General features: G+C 39.5%; 3 protein-coding genes across 8 annotated transcripts in view; 1 reads left to right on the plus strand and 2 right to left on the minus strand.

Annotated features, from left to right (window-relative positions):
* Nucleotides 1-841: 841 nt before the first annotated feature.
* Nucleotides 842-17458, plus strand: LOC145482709 (uncharacterized). Of its 4 annotated transcripts, XM_081461348.1 has the most exons (4): nt 842-2548; nt 14605-14678; nt 15662-15765; nt 16013-17458. In XM_081461348.1, exons 2-4 carry the CDS (start codon nt 14621-14623, stop codon nt 16778-16780), a joined length of 930 nt encoding a protein of 309 aa, XP_081317474.1. In that variant the 5' UTR covers nt 842-2548; nt 14605-14620; the 3' UTR covers nt 16781-17458. The 4 variants fall into 4 exon arrangements, with proteins under 4 accessions (XP_081317474.1, XP_081317477.1, XP_081317475.1 ...); XM_081461351.1 differs by lacking the exon at nt 15662-15765; XM_081461349.1 differs by lacking the exon at nt 842-2548 and having other exon boundaries at nt 14025-14678.
* The window catches only part of LOC145482706 (uncharacterized), a 162925-nt gene continuing 148099 nt past the window's right edge, over nt 4532-19357 (minus strand). For all 3 annotated transcript variants that reach the window (XM_081461346.1, XM_081461345.1, XM_081461347.1), the window contains one exon: nt 4532-4626. The gene's annotated coding sequence lies outside the window, so the exon portion shown is untranslated. The remainder of the gene's footprint in view (nt 4627-19357) is intronic.
* LOC145482418 (uncharacterized) lies at nt 11346-12463 on the minus strand. Its single transcript, XM_081461044.1, has 2 exons — nt 11945-12463; nt 11346-11677 (listed from the first exon to the last, which is right to left on the minus strand). Exons 1-2 carry the CDS (start codon nt 12048-12050, stop codon nt 11346-11348), a joined length of 438 nt encoding a protein of 145 aa, XP_081317170.1. The 5' UTR covers nt 12051-12463.

The following is a 19357-nucleotide window of genomic DNA, read 5'->3' on the forward strand; positions in this document are numbered from 1 at the left end:
GATCGAGAAAATGAAGTAAAAATTGAAATCTGGATTTTGGAAGCGCTCTTTTTGGAATTAGTCGCGTTAGACTCCTGAACTTATTTTCAGTCTCCTGTCCAATTTTTCAGTCGAACCTTGCCCTTTTTACTGACCTTTTCAAGGAGTTTGATAACGATGTTTAAATTCATTTATTCCTAGTTCACACTTCTACCCAAATAAAGAAAAGATTCCTAACAATAGCAGCGGCACCTCATTAGAGGATGTTTGTACCAAGAGCACGTCCAGTTAATGAGATGGATAGTTTTAACTGGAAATCCCGCCCACGAAGCTGGCAGTTTGCAAACCTATTTCTTGTAACACTTATGTTGTATGAAATATTTAACAACAACTTTTATCTTTTAACTTAGTGTTATCCTAAACTTTTAATCGGTAAGAACGAAGATTGTAACTTTTATATTGCTCACGTTACCTTATTTAGGTCAGCCACTTTAGAATAGTCGGTTAAAATCAAGGTAGAAAACGTTTTAGTCAACCTCGATAACCTCGAAGGAAAACATGCTAAGTAGCTTGGTGCGCAGTCGCAATAGAACCTTATTTGAACTGCGCATGACATTACGTTAGCCTAATTGACAGATTGACATTGATTTGATGGATGACGTGGTTGTCCCTTTAAAAGGAACGTGACGAGTTAGCTCCTGGTAGTTGTAGTAATTGCTGTAACCAGTCAAGAGCAACAAGTAAGAGAACGTTGTGAGTATTGTACCGAAGTCATCAGTAGTGGAAATAAAAAGAGAAGCAACCAAACAAAGAGTGTTGGAGTGATCAGCTAATTTCCCCAAAGGTCGCTTCAACAATACACACGCTACTTTACTAATCGAAGGCGTATTTCGATGCGAACTTAACGGTTTATTTTAGCACTAGCAGCATCGATAATACGGCCTATTTTAATGTTTTGGTTTCAAAAAGGAGATAAACTAACAGGAAAAAAAGGGGCTGATGTTGTGTCGAACCGGTCTGACGACAAAATATTAACGTTCGTGACGCTTTTTGAAAACGCTGCATGTTCAAACGCTTAAACTTCGCTTTAAAAAGAGACCTTGAAAAGTTTATCGACCGTGGCATCGATAAATGGGCAAATCTTCCGATACACTCGGAATGTTATTAAGCAGTATTAAGTGATTTAGGGCCTCTTTATATGAGCCCGGTAACCGCGCTGGCTCGACTGTGTACTCTGCTTTGCTTGTTTCAGTTGTTGGTTTTCTTGGCTGGGCGAATCAGACTTCGATTTCCAACTAAAAATAATCAGCAATAAAAGGAAAAAAGAAAAGCCTCCAAGACGGGTTGTCAAGTGTAGGAAAAGTGTCCTTGTCAGTGTTGAACCAGCGAATCTGACCAGCGATATCTCAACAACCTTGCGCCTTACCGATTGAGCTACGAGTGCTAATGATCCATTTGCAATGAAATTTTGTGTACGTAAAAGAATTTGTCCGCGTAGCATGCCTGTGCGTTTTCATGCCATTCAGCGAAGCGATCGCAAAATCGATGATCGTTTGAAACAGAGCTTGATGACGAACCAGAGCAACAATTTGCAGAGGATCGTTTCGATCAATTAACATAACATCCGTCCGTGACGGTTGTCAAGTAAAGGAAAAATGTCGAAGCCAGCGTTGAACCAACGGATCTGACTGGCATTGTTCGGTGGTTTAAATCGACAAATAGGTTTTTCTTGTTAACAAAAATATAATAAAACGAAGAGCAAAAAAAAAAAGGAAAAAAAACAACGGGAAAAATTCAAGTTTTGAACCGACGTCCCATACCATATTTCAAGACATGCACGCGCTTTAATCACTTGAACCACGTAACACACGCTAACAGAGACTATCAAATTTACATAAGGATTTCCTTTTGTTTCGCTTCATTGCACACCATTCAACGACTCTTGGATATTTTGGCTTCGATTTTCTCGAAAACGAAAAGCAAACTGGCGAAAAAAATAGCAAGGCATTGTTAGGTAAGTAAATTGACAGCCATATGCAAAAAATCGGGCACTTTTGACGAAAAAAATTTTTTGACCTAAATAGTCACTTAGGAGGGTTTTCCACTAGCATCTTCATTTGCCTGCTTGTTCATGAAATTTGATCAGCACTTTCTGGGACACAGCAATATTTATAATAACTTTTGCTGAAGGTTGAAGTTCAGTCTATTAGATTGATACTTGAAATTTTTCAGCCTGACACTGAAAGTCATAGGTTCTTTTATGTTGGTTTTTAATGCATATGTTGTAGTTCAAATTTTTCCTTAGTTTCAAATTTATGAAACTAGTTTGATCTTTATTTTTCTTTGTCTTGTATCGTATTCTTAAACAAAGGAAAATAAAAATCAATCCATTTTTAAAAATTTGACCTAAGAAAAAATTTGAAACAACAACATAATACACCTGCTCTTTATTGTAGATAGACAAGTACAAGGGAAAGGCATGCAACAGGCCACAGCCCAAAGATGGTAAGTCAGTGGTAGATGTGATTGAGCAGAGGTTGGAAGGATCTGGATTTGTTTTCAAGTCTGCGTAAGTTCAAGAATATTTATTTGTAATGTTGTAGTATATGCCTTTTAAAATAAATCAAGCAGTCACTTTTTCTATTTTGGTACCATTACCATTGTAACTTCAATATGACATACACAGGTACATACATGGCATACATTCACGCACATATACATACATATACATACATGTAAAGCATGAAGTAGGTTTTCCCTTCAAACCGATGCAGGAGGCTCTAGGCACAAATACTTATGACAATCTTAAAAAAAGTCTATGCAGTTATTTTTTAAGAGAATCCACAAAAAGTTTCGTGGGAGACCAGGTTCAAAATGTGGGAAACTAACACAGAATGTACATACAGGAAAGAATAAGTGTCACACATGGCCATTTATCGATTTAAATATTTCGTCCTTATTTATCCCTTTTAATTTCTTATTATATTTATTGACATTCTTAAAGTTGTTATCACTTTGTTGCGATGGGCAGACTGTTGTCTTTATTCGGTAATGGCCATCACAGATTTCCTTTTTTTTTTTTTTTATTTTTGCAATTAAGTTCCTTCAGTTATATGATGCCATCCGGATATTTGACGCCTTCATTCTTAGTATACGTTTCCTTCTTCGATTTCATATTGCACAATCGTTACATTTGGCCATTTCTGATTTCTAAAAACAATATTGTTTAGATTTCATTGCTTTTGTACCATCCGTGAAGTTTGCACTGTGTAATTGTGTTGCCTCAACTCCATTCATGTCTAATTTGTGTACCTAACGGCAGTATTCCGTTATTCGTATTCTGCCTTCTGTAATTATGTTGCCCTGATTCCATGTCCATTCCGTTTTCCATATTCCGCCTTCTGTAATTATGTTGCCTCGATTCCATGTCTAATTTTCCGTTTTGGTAGACTATTCTGGACTTCTGTAATTTTGTTGCCTCGATTCCAGGTCTAATTTGTTTACCTAATTCCGTTTTTGGTATTCTGTTTTCTGTAATTATCTTACCTCAATTCCATGTCTATTTTATTTACCTAATTAAGAATTCAATTCCGTTGTTCGTATTCTGCCTTCTGTTGCCTCAATTCCATACCCAGCTTGGTTATTTTTTCAACCTCGCATACTCTTTTGGCGGGAAAATGTCACGTGACTAAAAAGGCGGGTTAAACAGCATGGCGGATCTTGTCTCGCTGGATTTCGAAGGAAAAACAGTCGGTTTAACGGCGTCAAGCCTTTACAAATCAACGATAGCTCGATTTCTTACTGTCCACGAGAACGGTTTACACTTAAAAGTGAGTAGAAATGGCAAAATTGAGAATATATGGCCTTCGTCAAATGGGAAGTTCTTATTACCACCCGGGATAACGAATGCCACTGTCATCGCATTTAGTGCTGAAGAATATCAAGACGAGGAAGAATTTGCGCCCTCTACCTTTGGCTTTCGGTACGTATTAAGTAATTTTGTTTCCGTATCGTTCATTATCCCTTCCTCTCGAGCTTTCTTCTCGACCTTTATGCGCTAGGTAATCAAGTACGGGCGTTTGACATTTTATGAAAAACATTCCTTTAAATTTTCTGCTCCGAAATTGTAGAACATGTTAACTGCTCAATCAAGGACAGCTAACAGCTACATGTTTATCTTTTTTTTAAAGAGTAATATTTATTTATCTCTAATTTCTGATATAATATCTGTGACATGTTGCGTGACATATCGTTACATCGTTACGTCATTTAGTTCCCGTATGTTAGATGGCGTCAGTTCCATGTGGACTTCACTTGAAATAAAGCCTGTGCTTGTGTTTTCTTGCCGGACTTCTGTTGTCCCGTCTTTCTTGAGTTTAGCTGATTGATACATGGTGGCAGCGGTTGAGAATCTGCTCAGAACCGCTGCAAGTCATGCCTGCAACCGGAGTTGAAGCTGACGCCGTTTCTGCACAAACCTTGAGCGCTGCTCAACCGAATCGCCCGCCATTACCACATGTAAAACCTCCTGCTCCACTCAACGTTGCGGACTGTTCGCCGAAAAAGTGGAAATTATGGAAACAAACCTGGATTAACTACGCGGTTGTAGCGAAGATTACCAGCCAAGATGCTCAATATCAAAAAGCCCTTTTTCTCTGTACCATCGGTCACGGTGCATTGGAGATCTTCAACGCCTTTCGGTACAACACTGGCGAAGACCCCGAAAAGGTCGACACCATAATAGCCAAGTTTGACGAGTACTTCACGGGTGAAGTCAACGAGACGTATGAACGCTTCAAGTTCAACCAAAGAAATCAAGAAGTCGGCGAAAGCTTCGATGCATACCTGATCGCACTACGAAACATGGCTGAAACATGTAACTTTTGCACTTGCCCTCGAATGACTGATTCTCTTCTTCGAGACCGTATTGTTCTCGGCATTAGAAATGGCGATGCCAGAAAAAGGCTCCTTCAAGAACGAAAGCTGGATTTAACGAGATGTATTGATATTTGCCGCACATCTGAAAGTGCCACAACTCAACTGCAGGCAATTGGTGCGAGTGAAAAAGTTGAGGAAGTCCACTGGGTAAACCAATCACGTAGAGCGAATGGCAAACGGAGTGACCCTCCTGAACCATCATCTGACAGGAAAACCACGCAGTCACGAAAGCTCAAGTGCAAATTCTGCTTGCAGACTCATGTTCTGAAAAAAGAATTGTGTCCTGCATGGGGTAAACGGTGCAATGCATGCGGGAAAATGAATCACTGGAAGGGCTCTGTGGTCTGTGAGACGAAAGGAAAGGTGCACCTAGTGAATCAGGCCTGTGACTCCTCTGACTCCGACTCGGATGTGGCCTCTGTAAAGACCCTTAATGCTTTTGTCAATGGTGTTGCATCTAGGAAGGATAAGCCAATCTATTGTGAAATGAACATTAACTCCAGCCCAGTCAAACTGCAAATAGACTGTGGAGCTACTGTCAGCATCATTCCCAGAAATTGCATAGGCAACAGTGAAATTCAGCCATCCAACATTTCCCTCGAAATGTGGAACAAAGCAAAAATGAAAGCACTTGGTACCTGTAAACTCCTCCTAGAGAACCCCAAAACCTCCAAGAAGTACATGGTGAAGTTTGTTGTTGTTGAAGCTGAACTAACCCCACTGCTGAGTCGCAAGGCAGCTGAGAAGATGAAGCTGATCACAGTCAACTATGATAAGTTTGAAAGTGTTAATGGAGTAGTTGAAGGCCAGCAAGACGTCTTAAAAGCTCTTCCTGATGTATTCAATGGCGACATTGGCACCTTATCTGGCTCTGTACGTCTGACCATGAAGCCCGATGCAGAGCCGGTACTTCGTCCACCGAAAAGGCTGCCTGTTGAGCTGCGAGACCAGGTTAAGCAGGAGCTTGACAGACTGGTCGGGGTAGGAGTTCTCGCTCCCGTAGATGAACCCACCGACTGGGTAAATCAGATGGCAATTGCAACCAAAAAGGATGGAAGTCTTCGGATCTGCATAGATCCACGATCCCTTAACCTCGCGTTAAAGCGGGAACACTACCAGCTTCCTGTACTGGATGACATCCTCCCTGACCTTGCAAAGGCGAAAGTTTTCAGCAAAGTTGATCTGAGTCATGGTTATTGGCACTGTACCTTGGAAGAAGAGTCCAGTCTGCTTACCACTTTCTCTACCCCATTCGGGAGGTACAGGTGGAGACGTCTTCCCTTTGGACTCTCTGTTAGCTCTGAGATCTTCCAAAAACGACTCCATCAAGCCCTGGAAGGACTGGTGGGTGTTGCCTGTATAGCTGATGACATATTGATCTATGGTGTTGGAGACACCATTGAGGATGCCACGCAGGACCATGACAGAAACCTCACATCACTCTTCCAGCGCTGCAAAGAGAAATCCATCCGCCTCAACAAGGAGAAAGTGACCCTGAGAGTGAAACAACTGGATTTCATGGGGCACCAACTCACTACAGAGGGTCTGAAACCAGATCCAAGTAAGGTAGAAGCTATCCTAAAGCTGCAAACACCAAAGACCAAGGAGGACATTGAAAGACTTAACGGAACTGTTAATTATCTTGCAAAATTCCTTCCAAAGCTTTCCCAAGTAATGGAACCACTCAGAAGACTTACACAAAAGGGAGTCGAATGGTACTGGGGCGATGCTGAAGACAAAGCTTTCAATGAAGTGAAACAACTAGTCACCCAGGCTCCAATCCTTGCCTACTACAGTCCTGACAAAGAGCTTGTTATACAGTGTGATGCCAGCAGCCTGGGAATTGGTGCCGCACTTATGCAAGAAGGTCGACCACTGGCATACGCTAGCAGAGCACTTACAGATCCTGAGACCCGTTATGCCACCATAGAAAAGGAGATGCTTGCTATTGTCTTTGCACTGGAGAAGTGGCACCACTTTGCCTTTGGTCGCCGGGTAGTTGTCAGATCGGACCACAAGCCACTTGAAGCCATCACCAAAAAACCGCTTGACAGGGCACCGAAACGTCTACAAGGCATGTTGCTCAGAAGTCTGGCCTATGACATAGAAGTGCAGTATTCTCCGGGTCACACACAGCACTTGGCAGACATGATGAGCCGATCATACCTACCAGCTGATGGCCAAGAAACCTGCAATGAATTTGAAGTTGTCAATGCCGTCCAATTCCTGCCCATTGGACAAGGGAAGTTACAGAAGTTTCGAGTGGAGACTGAACAAGACGACACCTTACAAGCCCTGAAGAGCACCATACTGAAAGGCTGGCCTGAGGACAAGACCAACGTTCCTTCCCAACTGGTCCCCTACTACAGCATGAGAGATGAGCTTAGCATTTATGATGGGCTCGTTTTCAAAGGTGAGCGCCTTGTTGTACCCCAGGGACTCAGGGCCGAAGTAAAGAGAGACATACATGCATCCCATGCTGGTGTTGAAGGCTGTCTCAGGAGGGCACGGGAAAGTGTGTATTGGCCTGGCATGAACTCTGAACTCAGACACTGGATTTCAACCTGCGAGCCCTGTAGGCTGTTTGAAATCTCGCGTGGCAAAGAGACCCTCATGTCCCATGAAGTGCCACAGAGGCCGTGGGAGAAAGTAGCTGTTGATCCATTCTCCCTGAACCAGACAGACTACCTGGTGACAGTGGATTACTATAGTGGCTATTGGGAACTGGACAAGCTGCACCGTGTAGATGCTGAGACTGTGGTGAAGAAACTCAAGGCTCATTTTGCCAGACATGGCAGTCCATGTCAGCTCGTAAGTGACAATGGCGCTCAATTTACAGCTGCAGAATTCAAGAGAATGACAAAGACCTGGGACATTGAGCATAGTGTTACATCCCCCTACAACAGCAAAGCCAATGGCAAGGTAGAGGCAGCTGTCAAATCTGCCAAACGACTGCTTCGCAAGACTGCCAAAGCTGGAGACAATTTCTACTTGGGGCTCCTTGCTGAACGCAACACCCCATCACAAGGCATTGGAAGCAGTCCAGTCCAGAGGCTCATGAATAGAAGAACAAGAACTCTACTGCCTACAACTAGCACCCTGTTGGAGCCAAGGACACTCAACTCGGCTCACGAGAGAGAGAAATTGAAGGAAGTCCAGCAAAGGCAAGCCCGGTATTACAACACCAACGCCCGAGATCTACCCCCTCTGAGCGAGGGTGACACTGTGCGAATGAAGCCGTTTGTACTGGGAAAAAAGGAGTGGAAGAAGGGAGTTGTCGTGGAAAGGCTCGATGAGAGGTCATATGAAGTGGAGACAGGAGATGGGACGTCTTACAGACGAAACAGAGTTCATCTGAAGAGAACCAATGAGCTGCCTCCTGAGGTTACTACTAATTTACCACCACAAGTCTCAAACACTCCTGACACAACCGGTGACTCAACTTGTCAAGGAGAGTCAAGCAGCACCCTGGATACCGGTACTTCCCTTGTTGAACTCAACCGAGAGATAGCTGAGTCGGACTGTGGTGTGATAACAAGGACCCGCTCAGGACGGATTGTAAAAAGACCATCCTATCTCGCAGATTACAATACTTGACTGTCATGCTTCTTGGCCTCAGTTACTGAACCTTGAGTACTGAACACTGAACCTAACTTTAGCATCGCATGTTTGATTAGTTTGTTGAACACTTGTTATGGTTCACTATTATTGAACATTGACATTTGAATACTAAAGAGACTTAATAGAACTTGCTGTGTGGCTACAAGGCCAGGCCCATGATCATTGGACTTTGAAGGGGTTATAGACATTGAACACTTGCCAATGAACATTTATTATGCTAGATTTGCATGGCTCATTATTTTCTTATTTTATTTTATTTCATATTTCATTTTTACTTGCTTTTTCTATATTGGGGGAGATGTGACATGTTGCGTGACATATCGTTACATCGTTACGTCATTTAGTTCCCGTATGTTAGATGGCGTCAGTTCCATGTGGACTTCACTTGAAATAAAGCCTGTGCTTGTGTTTTCTTGCCGGACTTCTGTTGTCCCGTCTTTCTTGAGTTTAGCTGATTGATACAATATCATCCAGTGTTGTTTCTTAGTTTACTTATTCACATAATTCACAGACATCATCAATGTACTTTTGTGTATTTCATTCATTTATTTATTCATTTATTTTCTCGACAATATAATGTTCATGTGCTACTCTTAAATCTGAGTTGAAATAAAGTTGTGTATATTACATATGTCTGACTGTTGTCTTTTGTTATTGCTAGCTACAGCACTCCCTCATTCCCTCGCAAACCAACCCCAAGCGGAAGTAAATTTGTTCCTCCAGGACCATCAGGGATGGGTGCTGGCTTTGGGAAAAGACCAGCACCGGGTCTTGCTTTTATCAAGAACAAGAAAAAGAAAACAGCGAGCCTTGTGAAGGACTTCACTTTTTCATCTGTTGATGATGAGGGCCAAATGGTGACAGTCTTCTCAATTTCAATCAATTTGAGTGAAGTCTCTGAGAAGTTTGGTCAGTTGTCTGTACCAATCATCTGTAGCGCTGTGGAACAAGAGCTGCGGGAGCAAGGAGAGGTGGTAAGACTGGTAGTGGTGGATGCAAGGGGGCAACCTATCATGGATTCCTCTGAGACAAGAAGTAAGTTCTTCAGTTTTGTTTCATTTGCACCCTTACAGTCACAATGGACTTATCTTGTGGTGCAATGACACTGAAGGGAGTTTTGGTTTTGTTCTTGCCAGTGAACCAGGGTATTGTAGGTAGAAAAATAAAGTTTCCTTTCACGGACAGGAACTAATTTAAACTAAAACTGTATTTCACTATTTAACAAAGTGAGAAAAAGCTGTCAGTGTTTGGGGCAATGCTGTGGCTTGAGTTTTTCTCTATGGCTCTCTAATGACAGGAAAAGAAATGACAGGGCAGTTTGAACTCACTCCCTCGACCCATGATTCCTGCTTCTTGACATTATTTTTTTGGTGCTTCTCTCCCTGTCTTTGGTGGTGATGGTGTTGTTGTTGGTGGTGGTGTAGTAGTAGTAGTATCCCCTTTCACCCAGGTCTGCTAGTACTGCTCTTTATTGCTCAAAAAATCATGCATATATCATCATCATACGTAGGTGTTCTGCAGGCCACATGTCACTGCCAACTACTGAAAATGTGCATTGGTTCCTTGCCATAACCTTATCAAGCTGCATTGCTAACTATTTACATAAAGAATTGGTGTGACCGTGTTTATTTGTCAATAGCTATTTTAATTTTGGTGCAAAAAGTTGCATACTCTGAAAAGTTTTTCTCACCTATGCAGAAGAACAGTTTTGGACATCTCAGCGAACATTTCGTGTGATATCACAGCATACATTCAAAAAGTGGAAACCAGGAGTCTGGCAAGCTCTTAACACTGGTCTTTACACTCTTGATGAGGGGGAGGAAGATGAAGCAAGGCAGGGAACAGTTCCTGAAGAACAACATCATTTCTTCTCACAGAACTCTGTAAGTATTCTTCAAGGAATCATACATGTAGGTGTATCTTTATAATATTCTGAGTTTAATAAAAATAGTCATTAGTAAAAAAAAAATTGAAACACACTTTTCAGGATTTCTTTAGGTCACACGACCACATCTCCAACTCTTGAGCACATCAATTAGAAATACAATTAAGAAAAATCGAGAGAAATGTAATTAAAATGGCAGCTTCTGAAATCGTTTTATTTCTATTTGAAGCCTAATATAATTTCTAAAATTCAGTGCAAAAATATTAAAAATCCAAACTAATTCTCTAAGATGCATTTTTTTATTCTTTTTAACCCCCATAGGCTCAAACAGGAGACATGTCTGAGATAAAGAGTATGTTCCTTGAAATTAAAGATAATATAGAATCAAACAAGGAAGTTAAAAAGCTTAAGCAGGTGTCTACCTGTGTCATCTGCCAACAAACCAGTGCTGCAGTAATGTATTTTTGTGTGACTGGCTGTGGCCAGCTAATAGGCTGTTTTTTATGTGCATCCAAAATAGAGGATTGCCCTCTGTGCAGGGTTAGCCTGCCTGATCCACAACTGAGGAAGCCACTGAAAGTCAGTGGACTAGCTGGAATCTTAGGGATTCCTGACTTTTCTGTTACTTCAGCCTTACGGGAAGCAAAGATTGATGTGCAGGATGAGGAAGATGTGGACAATGAAATTCTTTAATTTCTATACATCTGTTACTGATAGCTTATAATAGTTTGTTGATATTTCATTAGGATATGCAGATAAGCCTGGAACAACATTTGGAGTTTTAATGCCTTTGTTGATTAACTTGTGTGTGCCAGGCATTGACTGAAATTACTAATTATCAGTTACTCTTACTTTATGGAAAAAAGTTTATATTTTCTTTTTGATTGCAGTTCAACTTGTAGTTAATGTTTTAGTTCTCCAGTTATGAAGTGGCCTCTGTTTGGGCAAGGAATTCTGTTATTTCAATAAAAATTTTAATTGCAGTAACAAATGTGTCAATCCTGTCATGAACAACATCACAAAATATGCTTGCAAAAGAGGAGTTTCGAGAAAGAAATAAATGCTCCCTTGACTCTTGAAGGTGATCATAGCATGCGATTGAATCATAACCAATGCTGGGGTCAGTATTCAGCCTTCCGCCTCGTTCTTCATACATTCGTACAGCCTCTGGAGTTGTAGGAATCAAATGTGGTTCCAATGGCACAGCCTGATTTGTCCCTCTCATTTTCTCAATGGGTATACATCCTTTGGGTCCTGTAAATGAGAAGGAAATGTTTTCTAGTGTGTAAGCCATTAAATACATTCAGAATATACCAATGAATTGCTACATTCCACATTGATGCTCAAGCCACAACGCGTAATGTGGCTATAATGTACCCTTTCACTCTAGCTGCTTATTTGTTTGAAACACATTTTGAGCCAAATACTTCTGTAGATAACAATGCTGTATTGTTATGGTTACTTGTGGTTTCAGTGAAGTTCAAAGTGCATGACTTTCTGACATGAAATACCACCACTCACCTGGAATTCGGTGATGGTTCCAAGAATTAACAAAGTTTTCAGATCCCACTTTGCTGACATTTATGGTCAGCCAGGATACAGCAAAACTAACCATAGGATCTTCCATGTTGAAGATCTCTTGCTCTTTTATAATGCAGAGTGCCTTTTTAAGCGGATAGTTTACTCTGGAATTTTCCTCTGGCCAAAGCCTCTCTGCCCTGTAATTCTTGGTGGATGTTGTTTGCCTCCAAGGGGCCCTGCTGTTATCATGACGTCTATTCTTGAGTAGCTCCTGTACAAAGATGCAGAGACAGAACTCTGTACCATGATCAACACGCACCTGATCAAATAACCCAAACTGAAGCAGAAGAGGCCTGTATTAGATAAAATGAAAACTAGTCAGCAAGGAGGATTGTTAAAAGGAAAAGGTTTGAAATCATGCGAAACAATATCACCCCCAGTTGAGTTACCAACCAATCCAGCATGAGCTTTTAAAAAGCTTTGAAAGAAAATGAAAGATCTCTCCAATAAATTATAACCCAGGCCCAGTCACGTATGAAGTACTGCACGACTACCTGATCATGAAGAAGTCTTTTTAATGTTGGGTTTACTTTTTGGATACCTCATAAGTATTTTTGGATTTATACAAAGAGATGTAAAATTCATACATGTATATCTTCCAGATGCAGAAGGGGAGGGTACAATCCAATGATAGGAATTGTTTTTAGTTTTTGAGAGATTGGATCATAAAATTGTTGGTGAAAATAATTCAGATCTGATAAGTTAATCTTTAGGACATGTTTTGATCTGAAGAAGGTCTAAAAGGAGCACCTACCGAAATAAATATTGGTAGATAAGCATAGGCTTCTTTTTAGGTATTGTAATAAATCCAAGGACCATCCTACTACAGCCATCCAGAGCATGGACGTGGGTGACCCCAAACTCTTGGGCTAACTTCTCATTTTGGTCCATATGCAACTTATAGCCAAAATATGGTGCATAGTAAGGAACTGGATTTGTTCTATCTAGTAGGTCATGTGCCCTTTTGTTGTGGGCGCTGGGAGCAACTATTCTCAGCATACTTGATATTCGCCGCTGACTGATTTCACGACCGCGTGAACCTTGTTCCAGCTGATATCGAAGGGTGCCCTGCATCATGTGTCGCCCATATGTATGTCCATACTGTGGATCGAAATACACACTATTTGGGATAAGTTGTGAAGGGTAGGGGGTGAGGGCTAAAGCAAGTTAAGGGCATGAGGGGTGTGAGTGGGGAGGGAAGATGGGGAGGGGATGAGGGATAACATAGCTAATGTACGGGGAAGAAGTAAGACAAATTCGTAGCGCAAATCACATGAGGTCCGTGTTAATCTTTGTTGTTGGGTTAAAGCATAGTAAACCGAATAAGTACGTAAATATACGGGTACCTGTTCGATGTTTCTTACGACCATTTCCTCCAGACATTCCTCTGAAACCCAGCGTAAAGCTGAAACATTTATGTTTCTCTTCTTACAGTATCTTCTGATACTTCTTGAACTAAGTCCCCGTGCTTCTATCAATCAAAACAAAGAGCTGACATAAACATAACATTACACGTTTAATTGGTTCAAACTGATAAATCAAGACCTGAATAAACCGGCGTTAAAAACTCCAGCTAAACACGCTAAACCTACCAGGATAGAGTGCTTGAAGTCTTTCACTTATAGCTTGGTAGGATAACTTCCTTTTAACGAGGTCTCGTATGAACTCCTCTTCAACGATTTCGTCTAGATTCATTTTGGGCCAATTTTCTTTTCAAAAATGCCCGCCCTATTTATGAGCACGTGATCTCAGGTTCAGTCTCCTCTCGAGCAACCTCGTCCCCACTTTGCACTGGGATCGAGGCAACATACTTGCAAAATGAGGAATGAAAAATACGAAATCAAGATGAAGAGGACCGAAAACAAACCACCGTCGAGTAGTAACAATCTATTCACCCACCAATTACAAGTACAATGTAAAGAAAAAAAAAGGAATAAATAAAATCACGGGACTTTACCTAAGGGAGTCACTAGTACGGAATAAGAAATAACAGAAAAAGATAACAGTAAGATAAGAAGACGAAGCAATCATGATAATGATGTAATAACATCATTGCTTGATAGGCAAGACGATCCGAAGAAACTCAAAATACGGGCAAAAATATCGAACTTCATGACTACAAAATAACAATTAATAAATTAGAATTTCAGCATATAACCGGCCAATTTGGACATAGAATATATTGCAATGGCCACCTGGTACACTGATCCAAAACCCAGAAAATAAGCATGGAATCGAGGCAAGATAATTACAGAAGGCAAAAGACAGAAAGCCAACACGGAATCGAGGCAAGATAATCGCAGAATGCAAAAGACAGAACATAAATATGGAATCGAGGCAAGTTAATTGCAGAATGCAAAAGACAGAAAGTCAACACGGAATCGAGGCAAGATTATAACAAAAGGCAAAAGTGAATTCAGGCGAATTTCAGACTACATTTTGAATAACAACATCAAAATTTGAAATGGCCACGTGGTACACTCATCGGAAAGTTGGCATCTCTGCTTCATGCAGTGACTACATTGCTTTCAGGGATTGTGCATTGTTTTGAAGGAGTTAATAACTTCATACTTACACTTTGCAATTTCTTTTCCTTTCAGAGAAGACCTTCTAATCATGGATGGCGACACAAGATTAGCAAGGGCCACATACATTTCGCATGCCAAGAGAAATAGTGAGTTGAACAATGGCTTTCAGTTAGAGTGTCTACTGAACCTTGCTACAGTCTTTCTCACTTTAACAAAACCTTTGCACTAGCAAATGAATAGCCCAGCATATATATGGCACACAGTAAAATGTATGAGAATGTATTCACTATATAATGACAACTTCAATAGTATGAAGAATAGATTTTACACTCTTTGGCTTGCTTACAGCAAGGGTCCACTGTGCCCAGCAAATCATATAATTACCTTTATGTTCAAGCAAATATTTCTATCTTTTACTTGTTTAAGGTATTAAATCATCTTGTAGGTTGACAAACACCGCACTAGTACTGTATTTACTCAAATAAGCGCAGCGGCACTTATTATATTAAATTTTTTACCCCTCAACGAAGTGCAGCGCTTATTCAAGGGCGGTGCTTAGGTAAAAATTGGACTCGACAAGGAAATCTTTTCTTTTAATTTAATGCTATATTTACTATCGGTACAAGAATTTTACAGTATGTAACAGAAGTGTCTTTTAATTGTCACCACTCGTCTCTTCCAGCACTTTTCAATTGCTTTATCAGTGGTCTGTTCACTCAACTTCGATCATCGCACTTTGTGGGCAAGCTGCGAAATATAATCACATGGAACTTAAGAACACTGCTTTTGATGGAAAAAGAATTTCCAATGCTGTTTTAGAGTTGTTTTGTAGTGGTTTTTAGTTATACAGAATCCTTGAATAAGCTCTGCATCTGAACTGTGGCACATATTTAGGGGTGGCGTTTATTAACATTTTGTCCCAAATGCACCTTTTATTCAAGTAACTACATGTACAATATGCGGTGTTTTCTTGCTTGGGGACCATTTTCACCTCATTCTTTGAAAATCATGTCTGAGCTGTCCCCTTATCCAGTGTAAGGGTGTCTGTTAGTAGAGCTTTGACCGTAATATACTATACTTGACATACATGCACAAAATAATTAGAGTTCTGTTATTTTTATTTCATAAGGTGACTATGTCAAGGTTGTATTACAATCAGTCTTCTCCACAGTGGGTACAACCAAAATTCCCCTTTGTGGTCTAAACAGCGAACAATGGCTACAAGACATCAAGGTACATTCATGTATTTTAATTCACCTGGTACTATTATTCACACAATGACCATGTCCCAAAATGCCCTGTCTTTAACTGCAAGGGGATAGAGTATTGTGTATATTGCAGTCAAGGCTTACTTTGCTGTATTTGTCTCTTACAGTGAATTTCATTCAACATCTCAGTGGATAAAAGTACATGTAAAGGAATGTCAAATGAAAAACTTTTTTTTTAACTAACACTGACACCTTTTAAATTCCCCATGTAGGTTGGGCAGAAGTTCTACTGGCCTGAAAACCAGGTGGTGAAGGCAAGTAGAATCAAGTCAACTAAGAAGAAAAACAGTGGAAAATCAAGAAAAAACAAGAAAGTGAAGGCTGGTGAAGGTGATGGTGTTGTGGCTGGTGATGGTGGTAATGTTGGTGAATTTGAAGATGTGGCTGTTGCCGTGCATGTGTTGGCTAATGAAGGTATGAAAAAAAAGAAAAAGAAAATCAAGAGGGCTGACAGTACTACTGGTGTTGAGGGTGTTGTGGCTGGTGATGGTGGTAATGTTGATGAAGGTGTAACTGTTGCAGTTAACATGGCAGCTGAAGGTAAGAAAAAGAAGAAAAAGAAAAACAAGAGGGCTGAAAGTACTGCTGGTGTTGAGGGTGTTGTGGCTGGTGATGTTGTGGCTAGTGATGATGTTGTGTTTGGTGATGATGTTGTGGTTGGTGATGATGTTGTGGCTTATGATGATGCTGTGGCTTATGATGATGTTGTGGCTGCTGATGACGTTGTGGTTGATGATGATGTTGAGGCTGGTGGAGGTGCAACTTTTGTGGTGGTGGCTGATGAAGGTAAGAAAAAGGAAAACAAGAGGGCTGACAGTGATGTTAAGGGTGTTGTTGCTGGTGAAGGTTTGGGTGAGGCTGGCAAGAAGAGAAAGAAACCATCTTGGGAATATGTTCCTATTGTTGCTGAAGTTGAGGAACAGCTTCCACCAAAAAGACGTCGGCCTCAAAAAAAGAATGAGGACTTTGTCAGTTATTAAACTACACAGGTGCTGAAGAGTTAAAAGGAAAAAGCAAAGGTCAAGAGAAATTACGGTCAAAACCTTAAACTGAAATATATAAAAATATATGGACAAATTGCATTCAATTATATTTTTCAAGTATGTCTTTTTCTTGTTCTTTACAAGTCTGGCCAAAATGTACGTACTGTACGTGTTATGAGCATGATATGGATTACAAAAACCCATAATTCCTCTCGATCTTGGCTTTTCTCTATTGTTGCTGACATTTTTTTTTAATGAGTGCTGTATGGAATTATTTAAATAATTATACACTGGATTGCACGTTATTTTTAGTTTTAGGTACACCATTCATTGCAATCGTGTATGACATCTTAGACTGAAATTTGGTCTTGTGTAAGATACTCCCTATGTAATGTTTGTATTGGATTTCCAAACATTATTTTTTATAAGCATATGTATTTCATGATTGCAACATTACTTTATTTTGACATAAATATTTATAAGAAGAGAATATACATTGCCGACCTGCACTAATCATGAGCTGTACATAGGGAAAAAAGTAATAAACAATATCAGTGCCTATGACTAGCCAGCTGTTTTTGAATTTCATTTATTGTCTTCACTCATGAAGTAGTTTAACCAAACTTAAACCATCGGAAATTAAAGTGAATGACACTTTTTTAGGGTACCTTTACAAAGATGCATATGTTTGAAATGTTCTGTATGATTTCACATTCATTTCACATGTATTTCTATATAATTTCACTCATGATCATGATCATGATCATGATCATTCCATCTTGATAATTATATGGTCAGTGTCCATGTGATTAAAATGCTTTGATGGCTATTTAACATTGCTAGGATTATACATACATCCCCATCCCATTTATAATTAATTAATTATTTGATCATGCATGATCATGATCTGACATATTTTTTTGTCATTTCACATCCATTTCACATCCATTTCACATGTACTCGAATGTTTTCCCATCTATTTCACATTGTTTTAATTTCAATTCCTGCTATATATATTTGAACACAAACACATATATACATTTAATTTAATTTATTTTAATTTATCATTTATATATATCAAAATGTTGATCAGTTGCTTACAAAATTTCACACCCATTTCATGATCACATGTTTTATGACTACTTGATCTAAAAAAATTTCACATCGATTTCACATGTTTTGACCATGTGAAAAGGAGGACAACATTTCACATGGTCATTTCACATGGAAATGATGTGAAATAACCATGTGAAATGCCTGTAATTTCACATGGTCATTTCACATACATTTCACATACATTTCACATGGCACCCTCCAGTAGTGTATAAGGCTAACAGCAAAGAAAAATTTTCCAACTACACACCAATCTCAGTTCTGCCATGTTTCTCCAAAGTTCTTGAAAAGCTAATGTATAAAAGAGCAATTACATTTCTCAACAAAAATAATATTTTATCTAACAATCAGTATGGATTCAGAGCTGGGCACTAAACCCAGCAAGTAGTCATAGAGCTTGTTGATAAGATATCACAGGCAATTGAGAGAAATGAATACATGGTTGGATTATTCTTAGACCTCCCTAGAGCATTTGATACAGTAAATCACCATATACTAATAGGAAAACTTGAGCATCATGGCTTTAGGGGGGTTGCATTAGAATGGTTTAAAAATTATCTCACAGATAGGAAACAAATTGTAAAATATAAGTCAGTAAACTCAGATACATTAGTTGTAAGTTGAGGGGTCCCACAAGGATCGGCTCTAGGTCCTTTGTTATTTTTAATATATGTAAATGACATTTCACAAAGCTCAAGTCTTCTCTCATTTTTGTTGTTTGCGGATGATACTAATTTACTCTTTAGCCACAAAGATATAAAGATTTTAGGTGAATCAGTAAACCAGGAACTCTGCAAAGTTGCAAACTGGCTTGCTTGCAATACGTAATCTTTAAATGTGAAGAAAACACATTTTATGATTTTTAAAGCAAAGAACAAAAAGATGAACCATAATATAAATATCAAAATTGGTAATGAAATTATCGAACGTGTTAATGATACTGATTTCTTAGGGTTGATTATTGATGATGATCTGTCTTGGAAGCATCATATTATTAAAGTAACTTCTAAGATATCAAAGCTACGTGGGATTATGGTTAGAGCAAGACATTATTTACCTATAAGAACATTACGAACTGTATATAATGCTATGGTTTACCCATACTTGAGTTATTGTAATGTTGTATGGGCAAGTATTTATCCTTCTAGATTAGATGCTCTACACAAAGTACAAAAGAAAATTATAAGAATTATAACTCTTTCTAAGTACCAGCAAGAAAGTAGACAATTATTCATATCGCTCCAATTGTTAAACATATATGAGTTACACTCTTACCAATTAGGCTTATTCATTTATTCATACACCACGGGAAGCTTGGCTAGTGCTTTCTCAAACTATTTCTCACTGAATAATACTATTCGTCAACATTATACCAGGTCTTCTGGAAAATGTCATATGAAATTCAAAAGAACAAATTATGGAAGATTCTCTATAAAATATAAAGGTCCTATGATTTGGAAT

This window comes from Orbicella franksi, chromosome 3 (assembly GCF_964199315.1).
Source record: "Orbicella franksi chromosome 3, jaOrbFran1.1, whole genome shotgun sequence".
NCBI classification, from domain to species: domain Eukaryota; kingdom Metazoa; phylum Cnidaria; class Anthozoa; order Scleractinia; family Merulinidae; genus Orbicella; species Orbicella franksi.

Excerpts from the sequence above, each read along its gene's own strand:
- LOC145482418 (XM_081461044.1), bottom strand. The coding sequence starts at position 12,050 with ATGGAAGATCCTATGGTTAGTTTTGCTGTATCCTGGCTGACCATAAAT. Across the intron at positions 11,678-11,944 it reads GAACCATCACCGAATTCCAG|GACCCAAAGGATGTATACCC; the intron begins GTGAGTGGTGGT and ends TCTCATTTACAG.
- LOC145482709 (XM_081461348.1), top strand. The coding sequence starts at position 14,621 with ATGGATGGCGACACAAGATTAGCAAGGGCCACATACATTTCGCATGCC. Across the intron at positions 14,679-15,661 it reads TTCGCATGCCAAGAGAAATA|GTGACTATGTCAAGGTTGTA; the intron begins GTGAGTTGAACA and ends TTATTTCATAAG. Across the intron at positions 15,766-16,012 it reads AATGGCTACAAGACATCAAG|GTTGGGCAGAAGTTCTACTG; the intron begins GTACATTCATGT and ends TTCCCCATGTAG.